General features: G+C 42.7%; 1 protein-coding gene across 1 annotated transcript in view; it reads left to right on the top strand.

The window, feature by feature from the left end:
• DEPDC5 (DEP domain containing 5, GATOR1 subcomplex subunit) overlaps window positions 1-18,509 on the top strand; it is a 2,513,958-nt gene that overhangs the window by 635,334 nt on the left and 1,860,115 nt on the right. Inside the window, exon 15 of the mRNA XM_044068865.1 lies at window positions 17,283-17,417. Coding sequence (XP_043924800.1) covers window positions 17,283-17,417 — 135 coding nt within the window. The remainder of the gene's footprint in view (window positions 1-17,282; window positions 17,418-18,509) is intronic.

The raw sequence follows: 18,509 nt of genomic DNA, 5'->3' as shown, positions 1-18,509 counted from the left end.
TCCAGTTGCAAACCTCCTCCACTCCACTCCATTGCAAGTACACATTAGGACCTACAACCATGGATGGGCACTGTCCTGCTATCTCTACATCCAGCTTTGGTGGACATGGGCATCCTGAGACAATGTAACAATTGCCTTACATACACTGACAACCACTTAATTCTCAAACAGACAAATACAATGTGTGAGGGATATAGTTACACATTGACATGGAGGGTAGACTCTCACATACAGACCCAAAAAGCAACAAGCAGGTTGTCAGCGACTCACACACATCACTCACTGTACTACACATAGGACACAGACTCACATATGTGGAGGTACTCATGTGTAACTTACCCAAACCTCAAAAGCCTGTCAGGCGCAGTCCTTAGGAACTCCACATGTACACAAACAAGACAGTGCCTATCACAACACCTGAAGGCACAGCTCATTATGTCACAACTACCAAGCTCATAAGGTGAAATACTCCACAACCCAATCTTCTGGTCATAGGAGACTCCATTGTGAGACACACTAATGTCCCCCTTACCAGGCTGGATAAGGAGAAGGTTACAGTTAGTTGCCTGTCAGGGGTCAGAATTTGCCAGATCTTGCAAGCACTCAAGTCACTTACCCCAGTCATAGGCCATGTGGGCGTGAATGACCTGAGGCATACCTCCTTGGACTATATGAAAAGAGACCTAATTGATCTCTCAAAATGTGTATCACAGGCAGGTATGAGCTTAACATTGAGCAGTATTCTACCATCTTCAAGGGTGATGCCACTATACCAGCAGAAAGTGATCAACTTTAACAATTGGTTTAGCTACTGGTGCCTTTCCAAAGGTGTCCAGTACTTATCAGCCTGCAAGGGATGGTCTTCACCCTTCATTATCCAGCCCTGTAGTGCCATTTTTAGGCATTGCCAAGCAGACAAAACGTCCGACATATCAAAAGCTACTCAGGACAACCTAAAGGTGTTACTGCTCAATGCTAGGAGTTTCAACAAGAAACTGCACTCTCAGGAAGCTGTCTTTACCTTGAAGAATACTGACATCTGTGCATTTACCGAAACATGGTTCAAAGCCATGGAAAGCACCCCGGCAGTGCATGGCTATTTCGCTTTTCATATGTTCAACCACCCAGTGAACATGAAAGAACAAAAGGCGGAGGTGTATCTTTCTACATAAAGGATAAGCAAACCTCAAGGTTGGACAAATAATATGACCTGCTTGAGCTTCTCCGTGTCCAACTAACCATGAGAAAAATCCATTACCATATTCTTGCTAGCTACAGGTACCCCACCCTGAACCAGGAAACCCCCATGCATCATACCTGAAGTTACTAGAGTCACACAACATCCACCCAATACCATACTCATGGGTGATTTTTAACTACTCCTCCATTAATTGGGAGGCATACACTACCACTAACATGCAGGGCCAAAGATTTCTTCACTTTGTAAATTCATATGCCATGTTGCAGCTAGTCTGCACCCCCACTAATATCCTAGATCTGGTACTCCCAAATATGGGAGAGTGTTGTCCTCCCTTGTGATGTCCTCAGTGGTAAGATCAGATCACAAAGCAGTCTGCTTTGAAGTAAATGTAACACCAGTCCCCCCCACCTAACCTCAAAAACTTTAAGAACTTTTGTAAGGTAAATTTACCCTCTATTAAGGGTTGGCATAACTACATTTCAAGCTCCCCCAAATCCAGAAAATATAGAAAACCATGCAGTGGTATACACAAAAGCCATGTATGACCATATAAACTGCATAGAGACAGCAGTACCAAATTGAAATAAACCCAGGTCAAACTGCAAAAACAAACCACCCTGGTGGATCCCTGTTATTAATAAGATGTACAAAAAAACAAAGAAAATCTTGTCGAGAAGTAAGGAGGAATGTGCACAACCGAGCAGAAAGCCCCTCATTAGTCTTAATCACGGAACTAGTCAGGTCTCTGAAAGCAGACTTTGAGGTAAAAATAGCCTCCAAGGCTAAGGAAGTTATAAGGCATTTTTCAGTTATGTCTGCAGTCTTAAGGGCAACACCTTAAAATTGTACAGAATTAGTTGTAGGGGGCATCACCTATAGTCAGCTGGAATATCTAGCAAATCTGCTGACTGACAAAAATCAGCTCAAATTTCACCTCCCTATCATCCCCAGTTCTCCCCCAAGAAATGTCCCCCATCACTCCACTGCTAATTATCACCAAAGAATAGGTTGCCACTGCACTTTATAAAGCTAAAACATGGCTTCATTGGGGCCTGACAATATACCAGGTTACCTCTTAAACAGCTTAAATCAGGACTTATCAGGCCCATAAGCATCTCTGTTTGACCGCAGTCTCCGGACTGACTTTGCCCCAATAGAGTGGAGAACAGCAGCAGTCATCCTTCTGCATAGAGAGAGATCATCTACTGACCTGGGAAATTACAGACCCATAAGTTTGAGTGGTCTTATATGTAAGGCCATAGAAAGAATAATCATGGACCTGATAAATGACAAAGGAAACATCAAAACACTACCCGACTCAATTTGGATTTCTTAAGGGCAGGTCATGCTTACTTAATCTGGTGGACTTCTTTGAGAAAGTCACTAAGGTCATGGATGAGGGTAAAACAGAGTACATACCACCTACCTTGACCTGACCAAGGCATTTGACACAGTTCCACACTCTGGTATTATAAATAAACTCACAAAACTGGACATAAATCCCTGTATCACCAGATGGATAGCCAATTGGCTCACAGGACATGTGGTCAAAGTGGGTGAATCCAGATCCAGGTAGAGGCCAGTTAGTAGTGGTGTGCGACAGGGCTTAGTGCTGGGACCACTCCTATTTGGAATATACGTCTGTGAAGTCAAGGCTAATATAGAAGGCCTCTGGATGACAAAAGTTTGCTGACGACTGCAAGCTGGGGGAAATCACCTAACCCTTCAGTGCTGTAGATATCCTTCAGGAGGGTCTAGATTAGACAAAAGATTGGTGGAGGAACCATGGCCTAAAACAAAATTTGAAAAAAATGCATTATCACACCCTTTGAGAAGTCAAATACCACTGCATATTGCAACATCAACAACACACCCCTAAGAGGAGGTTCAGAGGTGAGTGATCTAGGTACACAGATAGATAGAAGATAGTAGCCTGAGCTTTGATTTTCCACAGTGGTAAGGAAGTCCTTCTATGTAGCACAATTTATAAGTAAAGGTGTGGCGTCCAAATCCAAGGAAATTATAGTCCTCTGTACTCGGCCCTCATTAGACCAACAGTAGAGTACACTGTATCGTTTGGCATGCACTTGACTAGGCACTTGCAGCAGGTGGAGCTACCACAGAGTTTCCTCACAAAGAAAATGCAGGCTGTAAATAACATGTCCTGTGTGGATAGACTAAAAACCCTATCTCTTTACTCTGTCTTCTATTGACTATTAAGGGGTGACCTATGTCTGATGTACAAAGCACTCACAAATTGAGCTGTGGTGGAGCTGCTACACGTCCGCAAGTCATACAGCATGATGGATCTGAACTTAGCAACTCAAACAAAACAAGCTTGAGAGACAGGTATGTGTCTCGAGTTTGCCCCTTGTTTGGAACAGGCCTCCAATTCACATTAAGCAGAGCCTTTCCCTGACCCTCTTTAAACACAGTTTGGATCAATGGATGGGAAATCACAAATTCACATTTGGGGTAGTGTCTGTGTCCCTTATGGATATGGCAGTCAGTAAGATACTCAAGGCATAGGCACAAATCCATGCTATTCCCTTACCCCTAGGGACCATATATTGGGTAAAATTGGGTTATTTTGGCTAGGTTTGAAGGGCTATTAAACTATTAGCCCAGTCCCCTGAACCTATGACCTCACGTGGTCTATCTTCTTATATGTGCATTTTTTTTGCTTTTATATATGTGTATGATGTGTGTTTGTGTGCATATTTGTATATAAATATATGAAAACTGTTTGCTATCCAGAGACTCATTAGTGCGAGACCTAGAGTATCAAAACCGAATGGCTGAAAATATTGACTGACATATACAAACTCCAAGATTGCTCTTTCTCAGAGTATTTCCTTTCATCTGAGGTACGGCAATCTCAGAATTGATATATAACGTTCGATGCTAGTCTCCCCAACACACACACACACATTTGAGATGTACGGTGCCTGCCCATTTCAAAAACAACTTTTAAGGCAAACAGCAGTGTTCAACATTCACTGTTCGCCTCTTCTTGACATTTCCTTTCATCTATCTTACTCCAAACTTTGTGTTACTATTCTAACCTTTACTGTGGGAAAGTGGACTGCTTGTTTGAATAGTGAATTTTCAGTAGTGGATTAGAATCTGATGCTTTATTGCAGATGGATTACCTATGCTTTGTGTCCTTGTATGCCCACATGGTTGCCATTGCAGATGGCATATGTAGAATTATTTGGGAAGTCAACAGTGTGTTTTGCTTTTCTTTTGTGTATTGGCATGTAGCAAAAGGGTGATGTTTTCTTATAAAACAGTGCAACAGATTTTATCTTCAAAAGGGCCTTTTGCTCTTATGAAGAGGAAACACATATGGGCAAGCACCATTAACAACCTGAATGCCCCGTTGCAAGCATCACACAACTTCACGACTGGGTAAGAGACAGGATCTGGATTGAAGAGGAATGAAAACCATTTTTTTGGCAGGAGGTGTTTTCCGAAGGAAGTTATAATCATGGTAAAAGATCCAGATCTGAACATCCTTCTTTGATAAAGTCTTTGATTGGGGTTACCTTTCCGCAGTTAGCATTCACCATCTGTTTCTGGAAGCCCCTTAGCTTGGGGTCAGATGTGTACCTTTGACTTACACAACCTATGTCACAGATTGCTACTGAAGTGCATTTGTTCTGCTTGTGCAGTTCACATCTTGATCTTTTACTGTCACTCATAAAATGTTTCCTACTTTACTTGTCATTGGATTATTGTCTGGGACAATTCTAAATTAAAAAAAAGCTGAAAGAGGTTGCTTGTAGGACCAGTGGGGTGATCCCTCTCATCACCATTTGGGTGGGACAGAGTTGTGATGCCACTTTGCTTGGAGGATTGGCTATTTGTTGACCGGGAAAGTCTGACTGGGTCAGGAACCCATTTCCAGCAAAGGCCCAGGGAGAAAAGCTCCACAAAGATTTTTTATATATATTTTAGAATTGTAAAAATTTTACATGTACATACGAAGTTGTAGACAGTTATACATGGACAAGTAGAAGACATTTCATACATAAACAAATAGTTTTCCAGTAATAAGTAACAGTAAATTAAAAAATTGTATGTATACATATAAAGTTGTAGACAATTATGTGTGGGTATATGGATGACATTTTATACATCAGCCGGTAGTTTTCCATTAATAAGTAAACAGCGGTGTGATGTGGTTTAATATCACAGGATTAGTGGTACAGTACAAAGACGTAAACTGTTATGTAGTACGGTGACAGCTTGCACAGGCAGAAGTGGCTGTTGTAGGTAAGGTGTGAGGTTGTGGTATTAAAGGTAGAGTATGAGGAGAGGGTATTAAGGTTAAGATATGTCTGCCTTGGTAGTTTTGGCTAGGAGAGTGCATAGAGACATTTTTATTAGTGGTGGACCAGGGTGGAATGGGGGATGAGATAGGTGATGAGAAGATTGACTAGAGAAGTTGGGTAAGTTTTAGAAGTAGGTGGTGTATTGAGCAGGTGTAGGATGGTCAGAGGGTGAGTGATGTGAGTGGGTGTAGAGGTTGGGGGGTACACTTGGAAGTATAAAGTTATCTATTGACTCTGGAGCAGGGGCAGATATGTGAGTTAAGAAGGTGATTTTTTTAGTGCACTCTTGAAATATTTGGGTCTTTCTATAGAACTAATATTTGTAGGTACGGCATTCCATAATTTAGCAATAGGATAAGAGTAGAGGCACTGGCAGGCTCTTTTATTGGGTCTGTGTACTGTTATTAATTGTTTTCAGAATGGAGAGTTCTGGTAGGACTACAAGCGTGCAGAATTGTTTTCAAGGATGGAGAACTTTCTGATTTGTATATTATTTTGCATGCAATAGTTAGTTGCAGAAAGTCTAGGTAGTGAGGGAATTCTAGCAATTTACATTCTGTAAGAGCATTGCAGTGGTGAGAGCAATAGGTTGTACCTTTGGCAAATGTAGCAATCTTGTTATAGCATAACTCAAATGTATTTTAAGGTATTGTATGTAGATTTGTGAAAATGGGGGCTCCGTATAGTAAAGGAGGAGTCAGTAGATGCTGGCTAGGGGTTTTCCGGTTGTGATGTCCATGTAGTTTTTGTGCCAGTACAGCATCCCTAATTTGGAATGTGTTTGTTTAATAGAGGTTTGTAAGTGTTGGTTGAATGTACGTTTGTTATCAATGGTAATGCCTAATAACCTAGCACTTGTTACAGTTTCTGTCTCTGTTTTATTCTGTGAGTATATTTTAAAATCAGGTGAGGCTGTTTTGGGTGTGAAGAGCAGGAGTTTAGTTTTATTGGGGTTGAGTAGTAATTGTTCTTTGTGCTTTGTTGAAACAAGGCTCTATTGAAGTAAAGCCATTTTGGGTTATTTGTAGAAGATTTTGTATGCTGTTTGAGGAGGAAATGATGGCAGAATTGTGAGAGTATTGGATAATAGAGCTTTGAAGGGAGGCTGTGTGTGTAGGTTATTAATAAAGATGTTAAAGAGGAGGGGTCCTAGACCCTTGTGCGACTCCTGTTTTTTTAGTCTGGTAGTTTGAGAGAAACTTGCCATTTAACACATGGTTGCCTGTCGGTTGTATAGTTAGGCAAGGCATTAGTCTTCCTAGGGCTGGGTTTTTATTGTCCTGGGCCTGTCAGCGGATGGGTTCTATCCCATTCTGATCTTTGTTTTCCGTGGAGGACCTGAAGCCAGAATGCATCTGGACATGTTCATTCAGTCTTGTCTCCCAGTGAGATAAATTCATCCTTGTTTATGCCCAGCCTTATCACAGAAAAAGACCATTCAAGTCATCTGGACACGGAATGGAAGGTACTCGGGAGCTAAAGCTTTGTCTTATAGGGTGTCCTGCATCCCATCTAGACTGGATGGCCTCACTAGAGAAGGAACCATAGGATGATGATATGTGAGGGTCCATAACCTAGACTTCAGACTTTAGGCAGTTGACTGAAACAGGCATCGAATTTCATACGTAGGGATCTCTGTTGAATGCCAGCAAGCCTCTTCTGTTTATACACAAGCCCCACTGTGCATAACTTTCATTTGATTATCTCATGATCATGTGAGTCTGCGTGCGGTTCAGACTGCAAAGCTCACACTGGCCATGGGGTTTCCTTTATAGTTACTTCTTGATTGCTTGAGATAAGGTAAGAAGTGCGGTTACTTTGGCCTTTATTTCTGAGATGGATAAAGCCTTGGCACCTCTTAATTCCTTGAGCTTTTTGGAAGATGATGCCTTTATTGAGGAATCTATGTTGTTCATGAGGCTGTACATATTACTTGCACTGGGTTGTTCTTGGGGGAAGTAATCACTGGGTTTCCAAGTCATAATTTTCCTTGCAGACAGCCTTATGATGTTATTGTGAAAGTTTGGATGTTTTCCTTATTTTGCTGTTGCAATCCCATAGAGTGCTTCTGAAGTGTTAACTCCTATTGGAATAATAGCATTTTCTAAACATCTGAGTAGTTATTCCTGCATGATCTTGGTAGGCTTTGTAACATTTGCAGTAAGAGCTTTGTATTTCCTCCCATCTAGCATACAGGGTGGCCCAAAATGAGGGGTAGATCTGGCAAGAAACCATGTTCCTCTGCCGCTTTGGAGCTTAAAGCCCCTAGCTTGTGCAAATCACTTGTCAGATTCTGGCCAGTTCAGTACTGGTATTATTGGCAGCCCTGTCAGAGTGTAGGAATAGCAAGCAGGTGGTTTTCTTCCTTTCTGTTGCTCTGTTGGCCCAGTCTCACCTTGGACACTATGATGTCGTTATATGAGGTAGATGTTTTTTCTAGATTGCCAAACATAGCCTTTGCTTGAGGTGGATGGACTTGCTGTGATTACCCTAGGGGATTGCCTGGTCACCCTTCTACTAGACACTTCTTTTGACAGGGACATGTTTTCTGATAGCATTATAAGTAATCTAAATAATTTAAATTTAAGGGAAGGGAAGAAATCCTCATAGTATTCTTTTGTTATATGCATGCCATCTTCTCAGTGAGGGGACCATGTCTTCGCTATCTGATTTCTTGCTTCTCCAGGAAAAAAAGTCCTGCAGAGAGTTCCTTGTTTACTTCTGTCGCATTTGCTTGCTGCACTCTCTTTAGGATATCTAGCTGTTTCTTTTCTTTGACCCCGACTATCCAGGTCACGGGAACAGCTCTTCTCATTTGCACTGCAAGATATACCGTGTACAGCAGTTGGTGAGCAGGTTTCAGGGGGAGATCCTCCATTCTTGTGCTCATGTTTGTCCTTCTTTCCTCTGTGGGTATTCTTTAGAGCTGTGGAGTAGGCCTAAATGTGATTACCCATTGTATGATGGAGTTACCTTCTTTTACTGGGTGAGGGAAGAGCCTTTCTTTTCTTCCTTTGCACTTGAATGGCCTTTTATCCTTGCCTTTTAGAAGGTTCTTCCTTGTATTTAGAAGACCTTGGCATAAGTCCCTTCCTCTCTTTGAGGATGTATGGGGGGGGGGTTGCTGTATTTGCCCCTCCCCATGTGATAACATGTTTAACTCTTTGGTTAATCTGCTGTTGGTGGGGATGTATTAAGGTCCTTCAGTACCCATATCCTTACTTGCATGGAAATCTGGAGGAAAAGTGTCCTTTTAGCGTACCTTTTTGGAATGTTGGTAATAGATAGCCTTGCCTGGAATCCTTTAAGTTGGAAAGGAGGTTCCTTGCAGAGTTCCCTCTGATTTCTTTGTTGCCAGTCCATTGGGCTTGCTTTCAGCAGCTGCAAAATTCCTTCACTCTTGTCTAAAGTTTCTCTGCTTTTAGCAAGGATGTCTTACCCCTTCACCTGAAGAGGATCACTTGTGCTTGGCCTTGATGGGTTGGGTGTGGATAAGCTTAGACTGTTTTCACTTTCATTGAAGTATCTCGGCAGCCTGCTTTACCAGTTGGCTGAGGCCTTTAAGGGGCTGGGGCAGTTTTCGATACATCTGGACTCCTTTCTGCCTGCTGCAAGGTTGTGACCCTGGTTTGGCGGCTGTTCACTGAATGTCCGTCTGGTCTTCACTTCTGCAAATCATCCTGTCTGGCAATTGGTAATACCTTTATTTTTTTTTGGGGGGGGGGGGCTTTCCTGGGCTTCTGATTGTTTCTTTGGGGGTCATGAGATTTTCTGAATACCTTCCTGGTAGTGGAAGCTGTTTTGTCTAGTACCTCCCCATCAAGGCTGTGGAAGGTAGTCCACTGAACATTTACCTGTTTGGTCAGGGGGCTGTGTGGATACGGCTGCCCTCCCAAGAATCCTTATGATTTCCAGGCTGGGCTACTGCATTATTTTTTTTTCAGGGAAGTGAGATCCTTTAATTAGTCTCTTAGGTCTGCTTCTATGGACCTCTGGTGGAGGAGGGATGGATCCAGTTATCAAGCCATGGTTGAACTTATAGATGTGGGCCAGTCCATATATCAAGTTCTGTCCGATTCTCGGAGAATCACCTCCTGCTCTCTTTCAGCTGAGACAGTAGGATAGAAAGGCAGATGTTGGCTTGTTTTTTTTTTTTTCTGGTATTGAGATAAAGGTTGTTGTTCTCTATCTGGTATCTTGTCTTATTTTAATGTTCAGTTATGGATTGCTCCTTCTTTTGGGTGGTTGTGGAAACCTTCTGTGAATTTGGTCTGTGTTACATCTCTGTTTCATTGAGGCACTTTTAGCTCCCATTTTGGTGCTGGGCTAACGTCTATGTCTGCCAGATCATCTAAGCTTCCAGCTGGCTCCGGTAGGAGATGCCAGGAGTCACAGAAAAGACATCTGCTTATCCACGAATGGATGTAATTGTTTGGACAGAATAATATCTCATACTACAATGGCTAACTTGGTACAGTCATCTGAAAAGTTCTAGAAGCCTGTAGCTGGGTTTTTGGTTCCATTTGGAGACCTAGGGCATGCCCTACCATTAGTTCCTCATGGAGACATGATTGAGGGTTTAATTCTAAACTTTAAGAAATACTATGACCTTTCAGTCTTGAGAGCCATGTGGTCTTATGGGGGGGTGGAAGACTTCACAGAATGTCTGTGATGTTCTTCGTGTTTCACTGTTGCAGTCCTCACATTTGGGTTATCTGCTTGCAGTAGCCCTCAGTCGGCCTGATTATCAAAGTCTTGGGTCCTGCGTCGGTTGCGGTCTCATCTTTCGTGACGTCAGGTAGTCAGGGGTATAAAGCATGCAGCCGACGCCACTACATCAATCTTTCTTGCCGTGCGGTGCCTGAAGCAGAAGCAGTTCTCAAGTGCTGGTCGGCTGACTCCTGAAATTTTCGTTTTCGAGTTTCAGAACCAAAGTACCCTGTTGGGGAAACTTTTTCTTGCTCTAAACCAATGTCAGTAAAAGTCAGTAATTGTATTTCCTGTGGAAAGCAAATACCTCATAAAGATTTTCATTCGTACTGTATTCCTTGCCTAGGCCCTGACCATGACATATCTCGCTGTCGGTTTTGTGCCTTATTTAAACCGCGAACTATTTGTCATCGGTACATTTTCGCTTCTAAATATTTTGGTTCTCGGTTCAATTATCCAGATATGTCTTAGGTAAGCCACCCGACTACCGACATTCCGAAAAAATGCAAAGATAAAGACAGAGACAGGCCACCCAAGTCCAAAGCTGCCGACGACACTTCTCCTAAGCTAGTTGACAGTTCGCCGGTACTCAGTGAGGCGCTTTCGCAGCCCCTGATACTCGCTACTTCAGATTCACAGGCCTCTACTCAGACCCATTTAGAGTCCGGTATGCCGCGAGATGCTTCAACTGTGGATCCTGCGGATGTCTCTACCTTGGATGGGTCCGGAGCTGCTGTGCAGGCACCAGCTTCTGAGGGTGTATTCAGGCCTACTGACTTACATATTAAACTGACGCTATATTCTACTTCTAGGCCTAAAACTCGAACCATGTCTAGAAAACCGACGCTCAGACTGCATGGTCAGGCCTCTATGCCTAAAAAAGAAATTATCATAATGGCTGAAGACCTTATTACTTTAATCAGGAGAAGCCAATCTTCACCCTCTAAGAGACCTAGGACTGAATTTTCTTATGATACTTCTGACCAGGATTCTGAAATTTCTGTCTCCTCTGATGACTAGTATTTACCCTTCTCTACCTATGAGGATTCTCATGCAGAGGACTCTATTCCCTCTGCTTCTATTCCAGAAGATTTTTCCTTTGGTGAAACCCTGCTTACTCTTAGGGAGCATTTTCACTGGGAAAGCCAGGATTACTCCAATTCTAAAAAAAGGCTTAGAGATTTCTTACTTCTGCCCCAACACAGGCCTTTAGCTATCCCTCCTGTGATGGACATTGTTGACGATGCCTTTTTGGAATCTAGCTTGACCCCTGACTCTTTACCTCCTGCTCCCAGAAAACCTGATAGATATTACAGGGTTCCTGATTCTCACAAGTTCCTTTTTAAAAATCCTACTGTGGATCCTGAGACCATTTCACAGGGACCCAAGGGCATTAAGGCTGCTACTGCCAAAACTCCTACCACCTCTAATAGAGATTCCAGGGCCCTGGATAGATGGGGTAAGAAGGTATACACCTCTGCAATCTTGGCCATCAGGGCCTTAAATTGCCAGTTTCATATGTTAAAATATCAACAGCATATTATTGGATTGCTTAAACAGAAAATGATTTTGATTCCTGATTGTGCTGAAAATAAGGATTTACAGGATTTAATGCATTCTGCTGAACAGGTTGGAAACATACTTTGCAATGTGGTTTTGATCCACTAGAGGCATCTTGCCGGTCTGCTGTCACTGGGTCTGTACTAAGAAGGCATGCTTGGCTTAAGGAGCAATCTTTGCCAGATCATGTTAAAACTAAATTGCTGGATGCACCCTTAAATCAGGACCGCCTATTTGGCGACAGAGCAGTAGTAGTTCTTAAAAAGATGGAGGAAAAAGCTAAATCTATGCAAACTGTTAAATATTTCTTACAAGTGCAGCCTCCTAGATTTAGTAGGCATTGACCGTCAAAAAATTGGTCCTTTCCTGCCTCTTCCAAGCCTTCTCAATTCAAACCCTGAACCAGCAGAACACCCAGGCTTCAGTCCCAGGGTACGCACAGGACTAAGCAGTGGGGGGCTCCCACTTCCAAATCAGGGAGTAATAAGACTCTTCCCTTGGTAGGCTGTCTCAATGACTTAACTTTAAAACTTCCAAGCACTTCACAACTGACTGCTCCTTTGGGGGAAAAGATTGCTCTGCAAGCAAAAAACTGGGAATTCATTACCCAGGGCAAATGGGTTTCCCAAGGATACAGATTTCACTTCCACACGTTACCAATCCCAAACGGTTGGCCAGATCTACCCCCAAATCAGTGGGCAGAGGCTCAAAAGCAAGTACTCTTCTCTCTTAAGATTAAAGGCTATTCAGACTGTACCAGAAGAGGAAAAGGGACAAGATTTCTATTCAAGACTTTACCCGGTACCCAAAAAAGACAACTCATGGCGTTCTGTTGTCCCGGACCTGTCTATCCTAAACACTTTTTTGGAGATTCCAAAATTCAAGATGCTAACTCTTCACCAGTTGCTTCCCATGATAGGCAAAAATGTCTGGTTGGCAACACTGGATGTAAAGGAAGCCTACCTGCACATCCCAATCAGGGAATCTTGCAGAAAATACCTACACTTCAAAGCAGACTGCATGCACTATCAGTTCTCTGCACTGCCCTTTGGCTTATCTACTGCGCCCAGGGTATTCACAAAGTGCCTAGCTCCAGTCATTGCATTTTGCAGACAAAGCAATATTCAAATATACCCATACCTGGACGATTGTCTAATTCAGGCAGAAAGCCAGGACATACTTCTGAATCATCTGGCATTTGTACAAAAGGTGTTAACTTGTCTGGGGTACACCATAAACGAAAAGAAATCCTAGCTGGTACCCTGTCAACAAACTATATTCCTGGGAGCAAGCTTGAACACAACTTCCCAGATGGCTTACCTCATGCCAGAGAAACAAATTAATTTGATAACTTACTTCAAACTAGTGGCCACAAAAACTCTGCTATCTGCAAGGCAAATACTGCAAGCCTTGGGGTTCATGGCCTCGTGCATTCTACTAATTCCATATGCAAAACTGCATATGAGGAAACTACAGTGGTATCTAAAAAGCCTATGGTGTCAACATTCTCAGGATCTAGAAGCAATGATTCCTATCATATCTTGCCTACGGTTAGAATTTCTTTGGTGGGCAGAGGCCTGCCACCAAAACAAGGGACTGCCTTTCACTCTACCCCCTGCCGCCCAAACCCTAACAACAGACTCATCAGACTATGTATGGGGGGCTCACCTGGCAGGGAAGTGCATTCAGGGCAAATGGAACCCAAGTGAAATGCACCTGCATATCAATCAAAAAGAAATGTTAGCTGTACAGAATGCTCTGACAGCCTTCAAGGACCACATTCTTCCAGGACAATTAATGGTAAAGATGGACAACACCACTGTTATGTGGTATACATAAACAAGCAGGGGGGTACCCATTCTTAACCCCTCTGCTGACTAGCCATGGCTCTGTGGAGCACAGCCTTGAGCCACCTAGTTCATCTACAGGCTTTATTCCTGCCAGGAAAACTAAATACACTGGCAGACTAACTAAGCAGAAATCTCATGGACCCACACGAGTGGAAAATGGAACCAAAGATTTTCAACATGTTGATCAACAAATGGGGGATCCCAGATACAGACCTGTTTTCCTCCCCCCAGAACTACCAATTGGACAAATTCTGCACAAGGACTTCCCACAAACAAGCTTGGAAAGTGGATGTTCTGTCCTTCAGCTGGAAAAATCTTTCAGTTTATGCCTTTCCCCCTCTGCCTCTCCTCTCCAAAGTACTAGTAAAGATCAAACAGGACAAGCTAAGGGCACGCCAACACTGGTATCCCCTCTTGCGCAGTGTGTCACAGCTGGCCCCATGGCACCTACCTCAGACCCCTACCCTGCTGTCTCAGCAGGAGAGCCAGATTCTGCACCCCAGCTTCAAACCCTGAACCTGGCAACCTGGCTACTTACCTAATCTCTCTGTTACCATCCCTCAGTAAACAAGTGTTGGATGTCATTTTGGAGGCAAGGAGGCCTAGTACTAGAAAATCTTATGCTGAAAAATGGAAAAGATTCTGTGCCTGGAACCAAACTCAAGGGATGGCCACAGCAGCACCCAATTTACCTCAGATTCTTCAATACTTAACTGAGATGCTTCACAAGGGCCTTTCCTTTTCCTCCGTCAAAATTCATGCCTCAGCCATTTCAGCTGATTACAACACGGAACCACCCCTCTTTTCTCACCCAGTGCTCAAGCAGTTCCTCAGAGGGGCAAAAAACTTAAAACCATCCAGGAAAGCCCCAACTCCAGCCTCGGACCTTAATTTTGTATTGGAAAAACTCACTCTTCCTCCTTTTGAGCCAGCTGCAACAGCAGAGTTAAAATTCCTTTCTTGGAAAACAGCTTTCCTTTTAGCAATCACTTCAGCAAGAAGGGTATCTAAATTACAGGCCCTTATGGCAGTGGAGCCTTTCATCATCTTTCATGCGGACAGGGTGTCCCTCAGGACCAAACCCTCCTTCATGTCCAAGGTGGCATTCAGTGTGGCTCTTAATCGGTCCATTCATTTGCCAACTTTCTTTTCTAATCCACAGAACAAAGGGGAACGGATACTGCACTCCTTAGATGTGCACAGACAACTTAGATTTTACTTGGACAGGTCTAAACCTCAAAGGAAATCTGAACAACTGCTGGTAGCATTTGCTGCAGGGGCAAAGGGGAAGGCTATTTCAAAGCAAACCATTCTAAATGGATAGGCCATTGCATTCATTTCTGCTATAAGCACCATGGAAAACCTATCCCACAGGGGATTAGACCCCATTCAACCAGGGCTGCATCTACCTCTACAGCCTTTCTCAGAGGTGTCCCTACCAGAGACATCCTAGAAGCTGCTACTTTGAGTCCTGTACATACCTTCACCAAGCATTACCATTTGCCAATTTTCTCTAAATCCAGAGCTGGCTTTCCCACTGCAGTCCTGCAGGGCCTTATAGCTGGTCCTAATGCTATCTGAATTCCTCCTTAGCTTTGGGAATCTACCCAAATGTGATGACTGCAACAGTGAAACATTAAGAACATAGTACAGTTGTGTACACTTACCATAAATGTAGATGTTCGAGTGTATTCACTGTTGCAGTCCTGGTTACCCTCCCTCCAGCCCCCTGACTTATTTTGGCTATATCTCTATTCTCCTTTACTGTACTTAAAAGCTTTTTGGTGTATTTGCTTTTTGTTGGAGGTATAACCTTGTGTATACATATATATATATTTAATTGCTTCCCATTAAGCGGGGCACCTGACATCTGGGGCAAGAAAAACTGATGTAATGGCATCGGCTGCATGCTTTATACCTCTGACTACCTGACTTCACGGAAGATGAGACAGCAACCAACGTAGGACCCAAGACTTTGATAATCAGGCCGACTGAGGGCTACTGCAAGCAGATAACCCAAATGTTATGACTGCAACAGTGAGTACAATCAAACATCTACATTTATGGTAAGTGTACACAACTGTACTTTCTGAGTTGAATAAGTGAAGAGTTTATGTCCTAGCATCTGTGAGAAGAGGGTTTTCAGTTGGTCCACTCCTTATGGCTGGTAATTGGGTAGTTCTGTTTGCCCTGGGCTTCCCACGCACTTCCTGTGGCTACATTCCAGTCTGTTTCTGTTTAGGAGTAGCTGCCTCCTCGACTTACTTGATCATCCTAGGAGAGACTTGGTCACCACAGTCATTTGAGTCCACAGTACTCTTGTTTCATCTGGGTGGTTGTACTGCTGGGGATCATGCTTGTTATAGGACCCCAGCCACTGTTGCTAGATGTAACATGCATGTTGTTACAGTATCAGTTGACCTCTAAAGAGGGCCCTCCTCCTTTCACCATTGGCAGATGGTTCGTATGACCAGCTTTGGCTGTTGAATTCCTATGTAAATTGAGTGAGTGTGCACCAGTATGTAAATTGAGCAGGTGTGCACCAGTATGTAAATTGAGCAGGTGTGTACCAGTATGTAAATTGAGCTTGTGTGTACCAGTATGTAAATTGAGCAGGTGTGTATCAGTACGTACATTGAGTGGGTGTGGAGCAGTAAGTAAATTGAGTGGGTATGTGCTAGTATGTAAATTGAGCAGGTCTGTACCAGTATGTAAATTGAGCTTGTGTGTACCAGTATGTAAACTGAGCTGGTGTGTAACCAGTGCATCATTTGTTTTCAGTGGAGGGAATCAAATCGTCATCATTGCTTTTGATTTGCAGGATGGCCTTTGTTAGTGACAGGAGATGAGCAGACTGGCTACTTGTCTAGTAATATGTGACGGCATAGCAGGCACTGTCATGGTGTACAGTCATCTCTGAACCTCGGAACTTCTGGTAGCAGATGCCAAATGTTGATTGGTGGAGAGCAATAAACTCTGCTTTCCATAGATCAGGTGATATGGTAAGAATGTATAAAGACATTGAAGCAGTGCAGATAATTTGTATTTTTATTGCTAAAAGCTTTTTTATTTTAGTTAATTTTTTCATATGTATTGGATGACGGTGAAAGCATTTGTCACTTCATGTGACGATCATTCCAGTGAAGCACAGTCAGTTCACATAAGGTCCACTGTTGAAGGGGTATGAAATTTCCTTTATCCTGATATGCATCAAACATTAAGTTGTAATAAGTGAAGTAGGGTAGAGTGTTTTGAACCCCTTCTCACCACAAAAACATTTTAAATGAGTGTTTGAATCCCATTTTGATTTTTTTTTTTTGGGAGAAAAATGTGATGATAAGATTCAGACAGTTCATTCTCCTGACAGACCTGTGTTTGCATATCCCTGTCTTGAAATGTTACTGCCTTCTGTTATGACATCCAGCATGTTACCATGGAGGTTATGGTTAATTGTCGGTAGAAGCACTGTACCATTTATGGGCTTAAACTAGTTTCACACTGTAACTTGTGGCGCACAATTTAATATGACACTAAGGCAGTAAAGTGATAGTAGCTACAAAAGTAATTGTAAAAAATGTGCATCAGTTTAGTTAGAGTTTTTGTCTGCATTTTGTTTTATGACAGTATTTGACAAGCACTACATAAATCGCAACTTTGACCGGACAGGGCAGATGTCAGTAGTGTTGACACCAGGTGTAGGTGTTTTCGAGGTGGACAGATTGCTAATGATTCTTACAAAACAGCGCATGATTGATAACGGTAAGTTTTTGCACACTTAATTGAGTGCTTTGTCTGAGTACTCTTGTTTATTTGTGCTGTAGTTGATTGGATCACTTCAGTTGTTCTGTGTGTCATCACTGTAGTATTGTGACAAAGGTTGTTATGCTTTTTAATAGTATGTAGTTCTACTGGGAGGAACACAAATATGTTTACTATTATCCCAATTCTGTAAAACTAATATGTTAAAAACCTCTACAGAGTAAAGACCACTTAGCTGTTCTTGGAACCAAGCTTCTTCTTTGTTTTAAGATCAGACTTAAAATTTTAAATTTCACAATCCCCCCATGGTGTGAGTTACGTGAAGTTAGTTTATGTTTTGTTTAGCTCTGCTCTTTAAAATGTCCTGTTAATTTTGTTTCAGTTCATAAATCTTAGTGGTTGTATTGACCCTAGCTAGGTAAAGTATTGTCAACATTTTGTGCATGTATCTAGGCTTAGAATTCTTTTAATCATTGTTTGATTTCTAAAAAGCATTCTTTAAAAAAAAAAATAATGTGTTTACTTACAGAATATAAACAAGAAGACAACGATTAACATTTTTGGAGTTATAGTGGAGGCCCAGAATTTTAGCTTCTAAGCTTTGCCTTTACATAAAATTGCTGCTTTTTCTCAGTAGTGTCAATTCATTCATTAATTCCCTTATTCCTACTGGGATCCAAGACAGGGTCATTGGTGAGCTGGAGTCTGTACCAGCACTCAGACAGGGTCATTGGTGAGCTGGAGTCTGTACCAGCACTCAGACAGGGTCATTGGTGAGCTGGAGTCTGTACCAGCACTCAGACAGGGTCATTGGTGAGCTGGAGTCTGTACCAGCATCCAAGACAGGGTCATTGGTGAGCTGGAGTCTGTACCAGCACTCAGACAGGGTCATTGGTGAGCTGGAGTCTGTACCAGCACTCAGACAGGGTCATTGGTGAGCTGGAGTCTGTACCAGCATCCAAGACAGGGTCATTGGTGAGCTGGAGTCTGTACCAGCACTCAGACAGCACAAGGCATAGGATTTTTCCTGAATGGTGCTCCAACCCATTACAGGGAGAGTACATACACACACACACACCCGTGCACCTAAAC

This window comes from Protopterus annectens, chromosome 4.part0, assembly GCF_019279795.1.
Source record: "Protopterus annectens isolate FY-2018-M chromosome 4.part0, PAN1.0, whole genome shotgun sequence".
Lineage (NCBI taxonomy): Eukaryota > Metazoa > Chordata > Ceratodontiformes > Protopteridae > Protopterus > Protopterus annectens.
The sequence above is the reverse complement of the archived record's forward strand: the minus strand, read 5'-3'. Positions and strand labels throughout refer to the sequence as shown.